Source organism: Falco punctatus (assembly GCF_963210335.1).
Source record: "Falco punctatus genome assembly, chromosome: 7".
NCBI lineage: Eukaryota > Metazoa > Chordata > Aves > Falconiformes > Falconidae > Falco > Falco punctatus.
In genome coordinates this window covers 3,242,988-3,261,643 of record NC_137587.1, presented here as the reverse complement: position 1 = coordinate 3,261,643, position 18,656 = coordinate 3,242,988, and the positions used below count along the sequence as shown (strand labels likewise).

The 18,656-nt window shown below is 44.6% G+C and overlaps 1 protein-coding gene across 6 annotated transcripts in view; it reads right to left on the bottom strand.

Moving 5' to 3' along the window:
• The window catches only part of NR1H3 (nuclear receptor subfamily 1 group H member 3), a 31,764-nt gene that overhangs the window by 2,273 nt on the left and 10,835 nt on the right, over positions 1 to 18,656 (bottom strand). For 5 of the 6 annotated variants that reach the window (XM_080395778.1, XM_080395779.1, XM_080395775.1 and 2 more), the window contains exons 2-8: positions 10,373 to 10,620; positions 7,337 to 7,603; positions 3,640 to 3,848; positions 3,196 to 3,375; positions 2,687 to 2,786; positions 1,024 to 1,137; positions 91 to 185 (exon numbers count right to left, since the gene is read on the bottom strand). In XM_080395778.1, coding sequence (XP_080251904.1) covers positions 91 to 185; positions 1,024 to 1,137; positions 2,687 to 2,786; positions 3,196 to 3,375; positions 3,640 to 3,848; positions 7,337 to 7,603; positions 10,373 to 10,490 — 1,083 coding nt within the window. In that variant the 5' untranslated portion in view covers positions 10,491 to 10,620. Of the gene's footprint in view, positions 1 to 90; positions 186 to 1,023; positions 1,138 to 2,686; positions 2,787 to 3,195; positions 3,376 to 3,639; positions 3,849 to 7,336; positions 7,604 to 10,372; positions 10,621 to 11,896; positions 12,085 to 18,656 lie in introns of all 6 variants that reach the window. The other variant, XM_080395777.1, reaches the window with a different exon arrangement.

Here is an 18,656-nt window from a genome sequence, read left to right as displayed (position 1 = left end):
AGTACAGACAGTACTGCAGGAACTGTGCCTGCATAAACACGTTAAAATCAGTTTACATCATTGTTGGAGATGTTCTGGTCAGGCACTTACATTTGGTCTGTTGATGCAAATGTAAGAATGAAGGGCTTCCACATAGGTGTGCTGCAGCCTCTCCACCAGGGACTGGTCCTGCACATTCGGTCGGTCTGTCAAAAAGGCAGGTTAGAAGTAAGCGGATTGATGCAGACAGCTTCACTAGACTTGACATCCCTGCCTAACCCCAGTCCCTCAGTAGGGTCTCTCCCTAAAACCTCATCTAGCATTCACCCAGCACAGCTGGGAGAGCCATCTGTGACTGCAGCAACTATGCCAGTTTTCTGTAGCTGTTACTACTCGGTGATGTCTACTGCATGTGGGGAGTCTGATCCAACTCCTGTAGGGGTGGAGGGTTAGAGAGACCAAATAGCACTATGTAAGTGTGTGTGGTCTCACATTCCTGTCCCAGTGAAGATGAGAAGCTACCCATTCAGGAGGGAATGGGAAAGTCTCTCCAGCAGCTAAGCCAGTTAGAAAAAAATTTTTTAAAAAAATTTAAAAATTCATCTTTCAGGTCACAAGACAGAAAACAGAAGTAAAGACGAAAGATGGCTTCTTTGCAAAGCCTTGTCCTGGCCCAGAGTGGTACTGATCTCACATCCAGAGTAAGAGATCAAGCATCACTTAACCAGTAGATGTCACTCACGTTGCGTGACCAGAGGAGATACCAGAGACATGCCAAACCAGCAATTTCTAAGTGAGAAAGGATACATGTTGGCTGATTTTTCTATACGCTTTTCCAGCAGTGGGGAATCAGATTTCCTCTGGAGGTGGCACTAGAAAATTCAGAATATAATGAATACCCTAAGGAGAAGTAGTAACATCCTCCCTTTATCACTAGACCCTATACAGCCTCTACTACTCCTCTTCAGCTTGTGACCTTCCTGAACTCTACTTTCTTTGCCCTCTGACTCACTGCTGCAGCTCTTCAGATCTCCCTGGATTTACCTGCAGAGAAAATGTTGATGGCGATTAAAAGTGCATATTCAGCATCGTTGAGTTGTAGCTCATTCATTCCCTTTGAGAACTCAAAGATGGGGTTAATGAACTCGAACTGCAGACCTGCAACAGAAGAGAAAAGGTGAGGCAATGGCAATTGTCTGCTCTCCCTCTCTCTTCCTCCCTCCCACAGAATAAGCTACCAGAAACCCACTGCAGTACGCCAGGGAGTGGGGAGGGCAGGCAGGCAGGACAAACTCCTTACGTTACGTTCCAAGCGTGGCTGAAACCTCCCTTTACGTCCCACCACTACAGGTGAGCACCAACAACAGTGGCTGAGGAGTCAGGCTCTAACTGTAAAGTGATGCTATTTGTAGGTTGTCTTAGAGCCTTCAATGCCCCACAGCACATTACTAGGCAACAGCTAAAGGAAGACGACATCAGCCAAGTCCATCAAAAACTCAGAAGCCCACAAACGCATCTGTACTTTCTGTTCTCATACCATCACCTCCTTCAAACCCAGCAGCCTTCTTGCTTTCAAAGGAAACTTTAAGCCCATGGTCCAGATTCACCCGCAGTCCATCTGAGCTGAAAATATGCAGTTCCAAGGAGTCTGAACTATGCCATTTCCTTCAGCTCAAAAAGCTGGGAGAGCTGAGGCAGAGCCTGACTTAGGTTTCCAATCCCTCTGATAAATGCAGTCAAGCAGAAATGCACCGATATTTATTGTCGTAACATACAAAGGCCACTGTCAAATCAGGTCTTTGAGCTATATGCTATACAATCATGCTGAAAACTTTAGTCCCTTCACCCAAAACAGCATCCAAGTTTCTAATTTCCTAAAGTACAACCACATCAGAGAAGGACAAACAAGATAAAGGGAATCTTCTGAGTGCCTCATTTTTGCCTTCTAATAATCTGAAGAAAAGGCTACCCAGGAAGAGCACCAAAGAGGAAAGTTTTTATAAAAGCCATCTCTAGTATAAATGGTTAAATAGCTACCCAAGGAATCAAAAAATGACATGAAGAAAAGCCAGTCTCATTTTCAGAAATGCTGAAGATACACACTTCTTGTTACTTCATCTGAAAATACAGACACTCATTGCTCCTGGAAAAACAGACTTCCAAAATCCCATCATCACAGGCTGTCATATACTAACTGATGACATGTCTGAAGCACCCTGCAGGGATCTTCACTGCACAGGATAGACTTCGTATCAACCACAATCACACTAATGTTATCACTCAAAGCATGTATCCAGATTAGCAAGTGATATACTCGCAAAGGAGAGAAGCCTAGGGTTTGATTTGTTGTGAGCTGATACAGCTCTAAGACTGCATGTCCACATCAGATCTCTACCAGCAAGGAAGTTCACACCAGCTGCTAGCCCAAGAGTGCACTATTACAGCTAGATTTTCAGGTTGTTAGAGTTCTAATTTTCCAAAGCAAGTTCACACCTAAAAAAAAAACAACCATAAGAACCAAGCTACTATCCCATGTTAAAAGCAAAAAAAGTTTTGTGGGGCTGTTGGTCTGGTCCTGTTCTAAACCTTTCACCTGTGACCTCAGCTTTAAGGTCCCAAATACTATTTCCAGCAGTCCACATTAAAAAGGAAAAGAGGGAAGAACACAAGACACGGGGAAGGAAGAAACATCAATCTAATGCACCACCTGCTTTGGCGAAATCATCCCGATTATAGCTCAGGTCCTTAAGAAACGTGATGCTCTCAATCTCTGGATTGTAGCGCCGAGATGTCTCCAACAGCATCACCTGAAACCAGAAACATATGTACTTGACTTGAAAAAAGGAAAGACCATTGTAACATTGATCATTCACTGAGTGTTAGAGCATCTCTGAAAACAAAAACAAACAACAAACAAAACCCCTCCAAGAAGTTTCTCTCAGAATGCTTAAACATTCCAAGGTAAACTCTGCTGCATCCTGTGTGGTGCCTGCTTCTGGGAAGGGGGAAATACCTGCTTTCCCACTACCGAGGCTCTTGCCTCATTCTCCTCCATGGCCCTTTGCCAGCATAGCCTGGCACTGCAGTAATGGTCCCATAGCTGAGGTCCTTCAGCCTGCCGTCCCCAAAAAAACGGGATGGAACCAGTCCTCCAGGTGGGTACTCCAAATTCTTTCATCTCTGCTACTATGTACTGTGGTGAAGCCAAACTCTCACCTCTATGGTAGATGTCTTCAATAAAGCGATCTGATCTTCCCTGGTGAGCTCCAGGAAGCCAGGTAGTTGCTTGGCAAAGTCCACAATCTCTTGCACAGAGATAATTGCAAGTTCTGTGAAGTGAGCAAAACGCTGCTGCCTTGCTTCACGGTTATTAGGGTCAGGAACTTGGGGCCATGGCTGTGGGAATGGGAAGAGACAGCTTATATATATTTGAAAGATGGAACCAGAGCAGAAAGATGAGAAGATGAAGTGAACAGAGAAAGAAGCATGAGACACATTGGAACATCATCCTTGGCTATTCTTTCTATTCTGCTATTGTACAGAACTTCAGCACACAAATGCAATGCTAAAGTATCTCTGTTCTCCCAAATGATTTATCCACAACCCCGACTTCCCAAACCTCACTTTTTCTTAATTTGGGTACACTGGTAGAGTTTTTACCGTCACTTTGAGCCTGTCTGTGAATGAGCGTTGGTTGCACTGCTGTTGAGCGGCCACAAGCTTTTTTATCATGTTCAACTGTTCAGGTGTCAGTTTGTGGGAAGGGCTTGGTGGATTCGGAGGATTTGGACGCACCACAACTGTCCGAGCCTGATCATCTTCCTGCTTCTTCAGTTTCTTCAGTCGGATCTGCTCTTCAGACAGAACATCTAAAGCAGGAATAGCCAGAGATCAATCATGACACAGGAGCACACTGGAAACCACCCAAAACACAGGGCAGCATGCTGTGGATGGAGAGGCAGAGATCACAGCTGCCTGTATCTGGCATATCAGAGTGTACACAACAGACAGCAATACTTATCGTTTGTTTCTCCCTCTTTTCCCCACTTTAAGTTGTTCCATTGCCTTTCTTTTAATCATACTGTCAGGCAAAGTGCTCACAGAGGGCAGAAGCTCCCTTCATGATGCGCTGCAGATCTCAGAAAGACAACAGCGACTTTCCCATTGAACAATTCCCCAAAATGTCATGTTGTAACAGATTCCAACAGGTGCTCTCTTCACATGCCATGGTGTGTCCATTGTATTTTATATTATCCTGCCATTGTGTTTTTTGCCGATATTGCTAAAGTAACAGCTTGCATCATTTCATCTTCCTCTTGACAGGTCAGAGAACTGGATGGAGTTCAAGAGCAAAAGGAAAATTTTCTACAGAGCCCATCTGCAGGAGACCGTAGAGCAGCAGCATACGGCAAGATGGATAATAAAAGCACAGCTCTGTATAAAACGTACTGAACACCACAAGTCCTTCAGGAGTAGGGCTAGAAGTTTCCTTCAGTCATGAAGTCAAAGGATGTACCATTTAGATGTAACATTGTAAGGAATAAAACAACTCAGAGGCACATGTAGTGAAAAATCTTATTGGGCCAACTGCTCATTAGCTAATTTAAATGCAAAAACCTGTTAACAGCGTGTAACTAAATTAACTGAAGAATTCCTTGATTCAGACATAGAGGAGATTTGTTCTCTTTTTAAGTCAAAGCTGCAAAAACTATCTGCAAGCTGCATCAACCAACCAACTAACCAAGGAAACTACCAGACATACCTGGATTCAAAATTATCTTCAAGAGAATCATCCTGCGAGTCAGTGATGAACGAACAAAAAGCAGAAAAGGGACTGACTGGAAAGAAACTCCAAATGTATCTTCAGGAAAAAAGATGAAAAAAATCAAGTTTGATTTTTCAAACAAGATTTTTAAAGTGCTGAAAGATTCTTTGGCCATTTTTTAAGCACAGGTAGCAAGGAAACCTGGCTGCTACAGAGGAAGGCAGGCCCCAAAACTGAACAAGTATACGCTCGCAGTTCTTAAAAGATTCATGTTAAACATGAAGACAAGAAATGGAGAACTACTGTGAGAGAGCATTCTGAAATGTAGAGTCCACGGGATTGAAGGAAAAGATGAAGAACACAGCACACTCAAACTAAGAGTAACCTTTATCCCCAACTTCCAACAGGGAGGATGTGCACACAGGTACACACACAAGCAAAAATTACAACTCTAATAGCAAGGATGTTCAAATACAATTACCAAATTAAGGGGGAATCTGTAAGATTAGAGAATGCTAGTCACAGTGCTTAAAAAGGGAAGTAATTGATCCAAGCAATTACAGTCCCTCACCTTGGGACTCAGATGTACAAAGAACTCATAGCGGAGTAACAAGTTACCAGATATTACTGAATCTGGAAAACTGCCTATGTGCAAGCCTCTACACCATGCTAAATTCAAAGCAATCCAAGTTACTTGGTTTTCCATGTAGGAACTATTTAACCTCATGGTTCACACTGGCTTAAGAACAATAAACTGCCCATGAATAACTTCAGTCTGGGAATTAAAAGAATTTTTCTAACAATTAATAGAGGGAAGCTCTGGAATGACCTTCCAAGTGAAACAGCTAGAGAAAAAAAGCCCTCAATTTTTGTTAAGATTAACAAGACAAATTTGCAGTGGAGATGTCCTGGTTTCAGCTGGGATGGACTTATCTTCTTAGGAGCTAGTGTGGCACTGTGCTATGGCTTTGATGTGAGACTTTCCAGTTCCTCAGGCCTTGCTAGCAAAAAGGCTGGAGGGGCACAAGGAATGGGAGGGGACACAGCCAGCGCAGCTGACCCGAACTAGCCAAAGAGGTATTCCATACCATGGGACGCCGTGCCTGGTATATATACCCAGTGGGATGGCCAGGGCAGGCAGGTCATTGCTCAGGGACTGGCTGGGCATCAGTCAGCGGGCAGTGACCAGTTGCACTGTGCACCACATGTTCCTTTCTTCCTTTCCCCCTGATGTTATTCTTTCCCTTCCCCTTTTCATTATAACTGTTACTGTCATCATTGTTATTACTGTTCTTTCATTCTTACTCTGTTTCAATTATTAAATTGTTCTTATCTCAACCCTGGAGTTTTACATTCCTTTCCAACTCTCCTCCTCATCCCTTTGGGGCGAGGGGGGAGTGAGCGAGTGGCTGCGTGGTACTTAATTACCAGATGGGGTTAAACCACGACAGGAGATTACAGCATTGACAAGAACTGCCAAGCACTTGCTCATAACAACCCAAAAATTTCTTTTGGCCTGATTTTCCTGAGCTGTCTTCAACGTAAGACAATGAGTAAATGCAGAAAAACAGTGATGCTCCCTGGTACCTGTCTGCAACAGAAGAGTAGCAAGGTGGACAGGCAGCCTTGCTACATAGCTTTTCAAATACATCTGTTTTGTTCCTCTTGGAAGCAGGGGGAAATGGAGCAAAGACAGCATACATAATGCTGCTACAAACCAGTGTGAAAAAGATACTGATTATGTATGTTAGGTGTGCCATGTTTCATGTTGAGAAAAAATGAATAGCATGTTTCCTTGGTGCAGCTCAGTGGGACTTTGTTTTTTGCAGAAGTATTTTCATAGAATGTTTCTGCAATACACTCTGTTCCTCTCCGAGTGCTGGATGTCAGAAAAGGAGATTCACACAGATTAAACATTAACTGAGCATCCGTTTGATTGATCTGGGCCAGCAAAGGGATGAAACCTGGATGCCTTGGCTGAGGAGGGCTGTTCCCAATGTGTGAGGAGGAACGTTGTTGAACACTCAGAAACAGCAGCCTTATGTAAGGGGAGGGGAAAAAGAAAAAAAAAGTTTCACTAAAGGGAACAATGAGACCGGGTCTGCACAAACACAGCAACACAGCTGCAATACTGCGGTGCTGCCCTTGACCTCTGTCACAATCTCCCAATGTTAGGCAAAGGAAAAGTGCCCATTGCTCTGTTGTTCAAGGAGCACGGTGCCCCACCTTGCAGTCCCAATCACAAGACAGACAGAAGCTCAAGTTTATCGATACAGTTGACGGCACACTGCGGAATGCGTAACTCTTAGTTGTGAGTCTTTCCTCTTGTGTTATGTTCCACGAGCTCTTACACGGAATACAGCAGGGCTGGGGCTCACAGCAGACCAGTGGTGTTCCACTAACAGCCTCACCTCTCCACATGATCCCCGCTGAACTCTCGGTGACTCCCACACACATTCCAGCATGCAGCCTGCACAGCTCACGTGTGACCCCCAAGCACCCACACCGCCCCCCCCCCCCCCTTACAGCCATCGGTCCCCAGCCTGCCCCCAGCACACCTCCTGTCCCACCAGCACCGTTTCCTGCACTCACACTGCTCCCGCATGCCCGCCTCCTGGCACTTGCGCAGCCGGCACTCCTGACACTTGCGGCGCATGTACATGTCCATCTCGCACTTGCCGCCGTTCTTGCAGACGTACTGTGCACCCTTGATGACGCTGCGGCGGAAGAAGCCCTTGCAGCCTTCACAGCTCAGCACGTTGTAGTGGAAGCCGGAGGCCTTGTCCCCACACACGCTGCACACTTCATTTCCCAGCATCTTAGGGGCTGGGCCCTTCTTCCGCTTCAGGGGGGGATTTTCTACCAAAACAAACAATACCAAGGGAAAAAAAAATAAAAATAAACCCAGCACATGAGGGAAGCATGGTGTTTACAACTGACTGTCCCATTTCTTACAATAACAGATACCCTCACTCAAACCCTCTCTCCCAAACACACAGATCAAGTCTCCCATTTCACAGCTCCCCCACCATCACCTTCTGGGCAAGCACATCTCCTGCAACAAACCAACTATTTACATAACCCTAACGGTTTCACCTCAACTATATAAGCAGACATGGCTTCACAGTTTTTCCCCTCTAAAATAGGGTGAAAGAGCTAAAACACTCAGGCCAGATGTTCTTCTGCACTTCCCATCAGCAAAGTGACAGTTATGTTACCAATGCGAGAAAGACCTGCAAAAACTTGAGCTGAAATGCAAGACTGCACAAAGTTATTTTCTTCAGAATTCACCTTGTTCTCCTACCTCTATTCTCTGCCATACTCGTGCACAAGGATAAGGAAAAATGGTTCAGCAGTCAGTGGTGACAGAAAACCAATGCTGAAAACTGTGACCCTATAAAAAGCAAACTGAGTAGGTAATCCCTGTAACTGGAACACTTGGGGAAACTGTCAAGACATTAGAACAGCAGCTTCATGGATTTAGGGGCAATAAGCAGGCAAGCAGCACGCTGCACAAGCCCTGTGAACCTCCGGAACCCCAAAGCCATCATTTCTTCAAGAGTGCTCCCTGCTCCTAAAACTGAAGCGCTCTGACATTCATCTACTAAATCTTGTTTTTCCATCTGAAATACAGAGCCTTCACTACTGCCTCACATTTCAGATGGTCTTGTGCAGTAGCTCCCAGTTCCTCCTGCGCCGTTCTAATAGATCTTAACCTTGTCACTGGCTGTACGTTCTGAAAACGTCTTTGCCCTACCCCCACGTGCCTCACCTCAAGCATTCCAGCCAACTGCTTGCCAACGTTATTTGTGTATTCGCTCCCTATTAGCCATCTCTCCATTCCATTTAATTCTAGCCAAGTCGATATCTGACATGTCCTTCTGCACAGCTCATAACGCAAGTATTTTTCTGTATGTCAGTTATTACAGATTCTTCTGTGGCAGCTGTTCATAAAGCTTACCAAACAGCATGTCTTGGTAAGTCTCCAGATTATGTTTAGATATGCCTGGAAAGCCTTTACACTGGAGTTAACTCATAGGGATTGGTTTGCAGGACAAGGCTGCTGCATTTCCTGATCAGCATCAGGGTTACAATGGCATGTCTCATTTTCGTACGTATGGTTCCAATATCTATCTTCACTCTCAGTTACGCTCACTATTCTGCTCTAGTTCCTAAAATGGTAAACAGTTTTTGGTCAGTCTCAGAAATTATTATTAGTGTTCTTCACTACATATTGGTTTTCACAGTCTTAAGTATCTTGGTGTTGATTTTCAGTCTCATTGACTTCACAGACAACTGGAGGTCACTCATTTTGGCCTACACTTGTCATTGCAGACTGGACAGCAGGAAAATGTCATCAGAAAGGTTAAGTCCCTTGTTCTACTGTTTCTCTTCACACAATCTATTACCATGAGGAAGTTATGTAATGCCTACAGTTATTTCAAATTACTCAGTCTTCCGTTGTATTATAAATTAACTGACATAATAACTTTGTGGAGGCCTCAGATGTTCCTGTTTCTGAGGGACAGCAGAGTAATCTGGTGACTTCCACAAGATGAATCTGTCCATCATGTGGATTTCTTAGCTGCCTTTAAGATGTTACATAAACATCTGATTACCATTCCTGTGGCTGCTTTATTGAGACAAATAGGCTTATTATCTGATCTATGCAAATTATCTCCCATCTCTGAACACTAACCATTTTAGATATATTACTTATTATTGTCATTTTCTGTAGACAAAGGTAACACAGAAATAGTTTGAGATGTTTCAAGCACGAATGCCATCTCCGCACCTTTAGCTCTCATTAAGGTCCCTCCTACTTTGGTAGATCCCCTATTTAATAATTTTTTTCCCCCATAAGGCCTTTATCGATTGTTTTCTTCTCCTGTCCTCAAATCTGTTTTAAGAACTTTTATTGGGTAATACCTCTTCACCTTTCAACTACTCTCTTTGTTTCCACTCTACTGCTGAGTCCTCACTCTGTATTCAGATTACATCATCTTTTTGTATCAGGGACTGCTCATTGCCTCGCTGTTCAAATACATATATTTGTCATATTTTCATTAAATTGCTGATATTAGGCTGGACACCACCTGTGCTTTCCTTTTTTTTTTTTTCCCCTGTTATCCATACAGAGATGTTAAACTACATCTTCTTACAGTTTGAAAGTGTAGAATTGTGTCCCAGCAGCAATTATAACTGCAAAATCTCAGTTCTATTTCCTGATACTCTTAACCTTAGAAATGAGTAGGGGAAACTTTCACTGTCTTTCCATTATCTGCAAGAACCTATTATTTCTTTGCATCACTAACCCTTGTTAGTGTTGTCACCTGTAGTAAAGCTTTATTGTTCAGCAGCATATGGTAAGACTAACAAAAATAAAATAATTTTACTGCCACAGACCTAGACTCTAGAAAGTCAAATAAGCAAAATATTCAACACAATTGCCACCTATAAACCAAATCATCTTCAGCTATCAATAACCAATTCTATTCTTAGACATTCTCTCCGAGTGCCTCAAGCACAGCAGAACTCGCCCTAAAATTTTGCTAAGTATCAATTCTGCTTGCAGCTGAAAGAATGGATAGCCTTTAGCTTGCATGGATTTAGTAAGTTTTTCCATACCTGTATGCTCAGGGGGGTTCTCCGAGCCAGGGAAGAGCGAAAGCCCTTCCTCCTCCATCTCAAAGACACTTGCCACCCGCTTCCCATGATCCTGTGTGCTGAGTTGAGTGGGACCCATGGAGGCCACACAGGAAGGGCTCGCTATAATCTCATCGCTGCAGCATTGTTACTGCTGAGCAAGAGGCCGCAGGCGTCTTTCTTCAAGGTCTTTAGTTTCCCTCTCCTACTGAAAGTCCGAAAGGAAGTACCTGGGGAATAAAAGAAAAACAACACAGATGCAAAAGAGGCAAGAGTTCAACTGCTGAGCCTATTAACTCCCCAAGTCTCTTACAAGCCGCATCACAAGCAAGTTTCAAGATTTTGTTTCCTTAGTTATTAAAAGAGACAATTAACTTTGTTTTATCAATATTCATGCTCCTGAAGCAGTATTTTAACAAACTGTGTTAAAAGGTACAAGATTAGTGCACCCAGGTGCAAAACTGTCTTTTTATTGCCAAAATATTTATCAAAGCAGGATAAGTCTTCATTACTGCTAAGACCACCAGGGGACTTCAGCCCTGACCTTTCCAAGTGTGTAAGAGGGAAATTCCAGACTTTACAACCAGCGGCCTTTGTTAAAGCTTCCAGTAACAAACAGCTCATAGCTGCCAGCTGCCCTGGATTTTGTGGCATGTACTGCAGAGCACACAGAAAACTGTAAAAGCCAATTTTGATACAATTATTTAGCAAAGACTAGAAAACGTTGAATTTCTCTGTAATATCGGTAGCCAAAGGACGTGCCAAAGATCAAGGATGTATCGAAGATGAGGATGACAAATCCTCCCCTCCTCTACAGCAAGAAACTGAAAGCCAGCACCACACCTATGGGTAATGACCATCACGTCACACTCGGAAAACAGATTCACCACCAGCCTTTGGAGGATACCTTTCTGGAACCTGGAAACCATCCTGAAAAGTGTTTTTATTATACAGCCTCCACTACAGAAACTGAACCTGGAAAGGGAATCCAACCACTTTTTCCAAAAAGCCCCACCTGCACAGAAAGGGGCCTTACTGGGTTGACTGCACAGACATAGTGAAACTGATGCAAACTGCTAATGTAAACACCCCTAATCTGATTGAACATGCATTTGATCGGTAGATCTTAACTCAGTGATTTACCAGTGCAAGCTAAAGGGATTAACTGATTTAAAAAGCAACTACGTTAAAGGCCTGTACCAGTTTAACTTGAGTGATTGAGTTCAGGACTGGAAGCCTGCCACTTGCTGAAAAACAGGAGGTGACAGAATGCTGTGCAGCAGCCCAGATACAACAGCATCAGGTAAGCAGGGGCATGGCTCATACACTGCAGTGCTGGCTGGGAAGAGGCAGAGGACCACAGACCCACGTCCCTTCTTCCTGCCTGGGTATTTGGATCAGACAGTCCAACTTTTCTTAGAACGCCAAAGGCAAAGATGAAAGCAGTTCCTTCCATGAACCACCCTCCCTGTACTCTAAGACAGTCGAGTATAAAAGCAGCCATACCATCAAGCCAACTGAGTTTCTGCCACCTCCCATTACACTGTGCCAGATAGTAGATGCAGGTGTTACAAACCACAGAGCATGTTAATTCACATGACCTTTGTAAACACAGCTTCAGACTGTACAAGGAACGTAGAGCTCCCTCCCCTTTGCTGCACACAGCCACCGAACTGCTGGAGAAACAGCCGCATCTAGGACAAAAGCAGCGACAGCAAATATGAAACTCAAAGCCATATAAAGCAAGAAGTCCTGCTGTGGGAGACTACAACCGAACCAATGTGATTTGCAACCAATTTGAAGAGACTCACAGTCCTCAATGGAACAACACTGTTATTACAATCAACCTTTTTTTAAAAAAATAAGTATCCACAACAAATCCTGCAGTGACCAAAAACCTTGTGGAAAGGCACAGAGCATCCGATGGAGATAGGAAGTTCAGTGAAACAAACCCAAACCCGACTTGCATTCCTAGTCCCATACAAGCTTCTCACTGATGCTGGTACCAGATGTTTGAGGACATGTTTGGGCACAAAACAAGAAAGCCAAGTGTACTGCCTCTGTGCATCCCCACATTCCTTTAAACCATGCAAAAGACTCACTCAAACATTAATTATTGTGTAGAATGAATCACCAGCAGCAGTACCGCCATAAATTTTCAAAGGAAGAGTTTGATCCCCCAGCTGAGGGACTGAGTGACAGTGCTTGACCCCACTGCCTTCAGTTCAGCGATGCAGGCACAACCGCCATGTATTCTGGAAAGCAAAAGAGGAGGGTACAGCCTGATGGGATTTCAAAACCGTATCATCTGCACAACCATACTGACATTGCAAGAGCGAAACTTGCTGTCAGCAGGACATCTGGAGCCCAAAGAGGAGTTTCTGCCAGACTGCAGACTTCCTGGCAATGTCTGAGAAGTCTGCATCAACAGGGAGGGGAGTATAAATCCATGTGCACATCCAGGACACGGTGAGGGGTAAGGCCTATCAGTCACTGTCTTCGTGCTGTAAAACCAGCCCACACATTCCTACTTGATGCGCCAGCCCTCCCAAAACAGAACGGGCCAGACAGGAGAGGCCTCTCGCCCTCTCTGCTCCTAAGACACAGCATTTTTTAGTTTTGTGGATGCAGAAACAGTTGCAGTCTGTGCAAAACTGACCTAACTACAAACAGCAGCGCTCTGGTGCTAGGTAAAGAAACCTAAACTAGCATTTTCCCCACAGGCACACAAGTGAGAGGCTGTATGACTAGGCCAGGGAGTTAGTTTTCAGCAAAATACATGAGGATTGTTTTCAAATGACTAAAAATCTTGTCGAGTTTTGTACTAGTAATCATGTTATTAGAGGTTCACATCTTCCAATTTGCACCACTACTTCAACTAAAAATGTAAAAGGGTGATGCAAGCCATAACTGCAAGAAGGAACACTGTCTTCTTGACATAATCTGCTGTGCTGCCTCCCACTGTCTGTCTCAACTCTGTCAGTTTTAGAAACCAGGACTGGCCAAGTGACAAAAGATGAAGCAATCGCTTCTCTCTAATGCAGTGTCTAGAACACAGGACCTTGATGAGCAGACATACTCCAGTGAGGAAGCACATACAGATGAAAGGCTGAGGGAAACAACTTGCTGCCAGTCCTTGCCGCCCATGTCTCGAGTAAGACACTAAACACTTCTGAAGCATGTCGCCAACAGCTTCACCCTACTCTCTTTCTTCTCTCTCTCTTTCTTTTCTGAAACAACAGAACAACTCGGGTATTGATGGTCTCAAGATCAATGCTCCTGCAACAGAGGGTACTGGTTAACAGAGACCAGAGATGGCAGCCCTGGCTCTTGTACCTCACGTTAAGTGCCAGAAACATTTATCGCTTCCTCCAGCAACAGTCTCATCTCATCCCATTCCTTCAGCAGAGTCCTCTTCCAAGCCCAGCTCAAGCATTTGCACACTCCCCGCGAAGTCTTTGATCTGACCTGTCACCGACACAAAGCTACAGAATATACTTAATTTCTGTCCCATGTTCATGAATGTGCTATGACTGCATAGCACATAAAGAAACCAAATGACCCAAATGCAGTTACCGGGATGCTTCTGCTAAATAGGTCTACCCTCTCCCTGGTATTCCCTGTTTGGTGTTTTTTAATGATCAGGAACCAGACCAGATGCAAGCACAACTCCTGGGGAAACTGTATTGTGGAGCACAGGAATAATCAAAGGTATAGCACAATGAGCCCTTTACCTCCAGTACTGGATGTTCAGAGAAAACAGTAGCTCTTAAGTTTGTGCAAGTCTCTGAGATCTTTCAAAACAGGATTTACTGGTCAGAGTCCCAGTGCTGTCAATTACAAAATCCTATAGCATTCTGCCAAGGGAAAATATACGGTTGTTTCAGTTCTGTAATGAATCACAAGCATGCACTCCGCAGCACGCCAGCATCAGCAGAAGAGACCTGACATTTGTATGCATACGTTAACATGACTGCGGCCATGCATCACACATCTGTGCGTCAACAGGACTTGCCTTTGTGCATGGGCCTAACGGGCTGTTGATGAACCAAGAAGGGCTATCTTTCAGAAGGACCTAAAGCAGGGATATAATTCGGCATTTTGGCTTCTAAATGTGTTCTGACATGCAGCATAATTGCCGGCACCCAATCTGAATCCACCTCTCAAAGCTGGGCTCACAACAGTGCATAAGGGCCTCCACTGAAATCTAAACACACAACTCTCACGGTGGTGATGCTACCTCAGGTATCAAAAGCTGGCTGCACATTGAAGTGGCAAACAAAAAAACCTGTCGGACTGAGATTTCATAGGACCTACAGCACCAGCACAGAACTAAGCCCCTTAAGATCCACCACTGTTCCAATCCTTTCAGAAGGAGTTACCAATATTTTGTGACCTAATGCTCTTTCCATACCATCTCTGGTGTAGCAGCCGGAGTATTTTCACAAACCTTCCTGAGGAACCTTGTAGCTGCCTCAGAGAAACAAGGGTTATTTCCAGCTCATGTCGGCTCATTCCTCTTCCCTCCGCATCACCACATTTCTCAAGAAACGCTGAGCAGCTAGTATGTCTGTAAGCAGGGCAAGAAGTACACATGTAACAGGTTTCGTATTAGGAAAAAGTTGAAGGAGAAACTTACACCTTTCAGAGCAGAAAAAGAATCCTATGCAAAACTGTCACTTCAAAAATGAAGTGATATTACATGTGCAAACTGTTAAAACTCATGAGGGAAAATAATCAACTTCAGATTGTCAGTGGGAGGGACAAACCATGAAAATGTGTGCAAAGCAGTGCAACAGGATAGCATAAAAAATTATTTTGAACAGAATGCTTACAAAGAATGGAAAGAATGATTCTGTAACTCTCAGGGAATGGAGACTAGCTCTGTGGCCCCGCTGTAAATCCCTGTCTACAGAGAACTGCAGAGAACTTGAAATCGCATTACCCATTTCAATCTCTCAGAAGCATAAAGACAACCACAAAGTGGAAGGAGTTTGCAGGCCACTGTCAGTCCCAAGCTGCTAAAAAAACCCAAAAACTACAGCCTCGCAATTGCTTTCATTTGCTGTTGAGCTAAGTTTCAGCTATGAGCAGCTGCCCAAGCGTGCAGCACTGGCGTGTGAGCCTTGCAAGTTGTTGCTACCTCTGCCAACTACGCAAGAGAGTCCTACCAGTCACTCCTGCCTACACAGCCTGCTCCTCAGGGATGGGCAGCCGCATTCTGGTCTCTTGCCCCCAGGTTAAGGGTCTTATTCCCACCGTTACCTCTCTAGCTCTGAGTTTCAGCGGTCCCCATTCTCCTTTTATTTCAACTTTTTACTCCTGCTGCTGCCCAGTTCCTTTAGTACCCATGATTTCCCTGACTTCTGACACAGCCTTTGTCCACACATTTGTCTCTTGCTTTGAACTGGTGCATCCCTGAGCTCTCATTGTGAAGACTTCCTTTGGCTTTGGTCTCAACACACAGCCTGTGTCTCCTTCCGAGGTCAGGTATGGATGCCAGGGAAGAGTTCAGAGAACAGCTGCAAAAGTGACTAACAACTGTACAGATTAAAAAAAAAAAAAAAAAAAAAAAAAGGTGTCACTTGCTTGAAAGATTACTGCAAAGAGAAGCAGGAAGATGTAATGATGGCATACAGCAGGATGAAAGGCGTTACTCTGAAAGATGGTAAGCCTGAAAGGAATAGAAAGAAATCAAGGAAGGGAAAGTTGGGAAAGTTGGGCTATTACAGAAAAACACTCTAAAGGTGTCCCCCTAATTTTCCTTCCAAAATTAGAGCTTCTGTTACAACTGAAATGCGAAGACGCCTGCAGACACTTCCAAATCTGAACCTAATACAACTTAAGATGCTCTTGACTCACAGAACATGCTCCTATAAACAAACAATGGCAGCAACAGAAGTTCCAAGCCAGTTCCACCCTTCCTCAGGTAAAAAGGAATATAGGGCTGAAACAAACAAACAAAGAAGTCTCTCTCTCTCCACTGAACAAGTTGGTCAGCAAAGTGAATTAGGATCATAAGGTGCAACTGTACTACCAAACGGAATACCGTCATTCGGGGCCAAGTCAGCCCAAAGTACTTTCGCTTTGCTCCACATAAAAAAACCCCACACCCACAAATAACCAAACTCACTCTTTGACTATGATCTTCAGAGCACAGGATTTGCATCTTTCCTGCGCAGCCTGTGGATCCCCCCATTCTGGGAACAGGGCTTCCCAAATTGTACATCAGATGAAGACAGAATACAGACTCCAGTCCCACCTACAGGCTCTGCAAAGGAACTCCTCACTCCCACAGCAACTGTTCTGCAAGAAGTCAGCTCTTCTGTTAACATGCCTCTTCCAGCAGGAGATGCTCCCTCCCCTCTCACCTGCCTCTCATTATTCCTTGCCTGTCAAAGGCTGGGGTTTTGGTTTTGCCCTCGCCTTCACCTCTTGGTTCCTGCCTGATCAAAGAGTGCCATGTCAACAGAAAAAGCAACAGGAAAAGAGAGCATACATGTGACTGCTTTCTGGGTGGGTAAGATCCTGAAATGGGCTGTGCCTTTCTGTATCCTCCCTCCCTCTCTCCCAAATGCCAGATGCTGTTGGTCCTGCAGCTGAAAGGAGGAGAGAGATGAGGTTACTGGAGTTCATTCCCACTGCACACAGGGCTGCTCTCTCTCTTCCTGTTTGCATGGAGGTATCAGTCCCTCTGACAAAGGGAAAGAAAAAGAGGCAGAGAGAGAGAGAGAGAGAGAGGAAGTGACAGTAAGAGAAGATAGACTTTCCCCTGTTTAATAAACTGGAAATGTGTAACAAGGGATATCAGGAGCGATGTGGCCACCTTACTGCCATGAAATTCCCTTAAAGGCCATTGACACAAGTTCCCTTGAACTCTGGAAAACAGCACAAGCCAGGTCTGGGGTAACAAAGCTCCAGTCCCTTCCACCCCTTCTAGGCTTTCTGCTGTCACCTCAGCTTTCAAGCTTCTGGCTAACCTAAAGCATTAACCACCTCAGGAATGGCAAAAAACTAGGGCACACACCAGGTTACAGCAGGGAAGATGTTACAGAAGCAGCATCTCTCCACCTCCCCTCCAAGCCGTCCCGGAAATGAAAAGTCATCCTTTCTCAGCTCTGTCTGCCAGATGAGCTGTGAAGCCAGTGTCTCAACACAGGGCGCAGACAGAGCACAGTCACTTTGGAGCAACACCAACTCCTGCAGCACCCACGGGGATGAACACAAGCAGAACTTGCCATTTGTAGCTGAACTGCAATAATCCCCCGTGCCTGGCTGCAAATCCAGCTCATCGACAGCTCAACACCACTATCAGCACCGACCTTCAGATGGCAGGAAGCACAACTGAGGCTTTGACAGGGGCTTGCAACAGGAAAAATCCCGTCTGTGCTTCTCCCAGGAGGATGAAACACACAAAGCAGAGCAGCTGCCCCCTCCTGCTAGCAGAGAGCAAAGGGCAGCTCCCTGGCACTCCTCGGGAAGAAGGGGAAGGGAGGGGATCCAGCCTGGAGCCTTGTCTACGGAACATGTTTGTAAGCATCAGCTATAATAGCAAAACGTCCCTACGGAAAAATCACTTTAAAACAACAAAAGCATTATTTTTCTAGTACCACTCACAATTTCCCCCAAGCAAATTAAAGCTATCCTACCAGTACATCTTTTTTTTCCCTTGCAAATCTAAACATACCTATGCAAAGGTGGTTGTGGTTTGTATGTTTGTTTCTCTTTCTAGGGCCCCGGTATTGACTAATGGCATAATTCTGCTGCACTTCTAATGACACCACCAGACACACACAAAAGAATAAAATCCAACGTGAAAAGTATTCAAGCAACCTAGAAAACTTCCTACTAAAAAATAAACCGCTCACTAGCAAGACCCTGCTTTGGAAAATTAAAGTTGAGATGTTTGCGGCTTGTTATTCCTGCTACTGACCAGCTCTTACACATCCTACGTGCAGTGACAGCTCATCACACCCTACCTGAAGGCTAAAAATGAGATCTGACCCCTCCACTTGGTTTCCTTATAAATGCCACTGCATGGCAGCACAGAAAACATGCCCACAGACTCTTATTTCTTTCTGGATTCCTTCTGTAGCTTTACTCAGCCATCAATACCTTGCTCTACACAACTGTAGCATCCAAAACATAACAGCCAGCTGTTCTCTCAAGCAGCAGTTTTAAGACCCAGAGCTTCCTTAGTCTCTTTTAAACCCTGTTCTCTAGGAAGACAGGAAATACAGAGTGTCACCCAGATCAGAAGTAATGG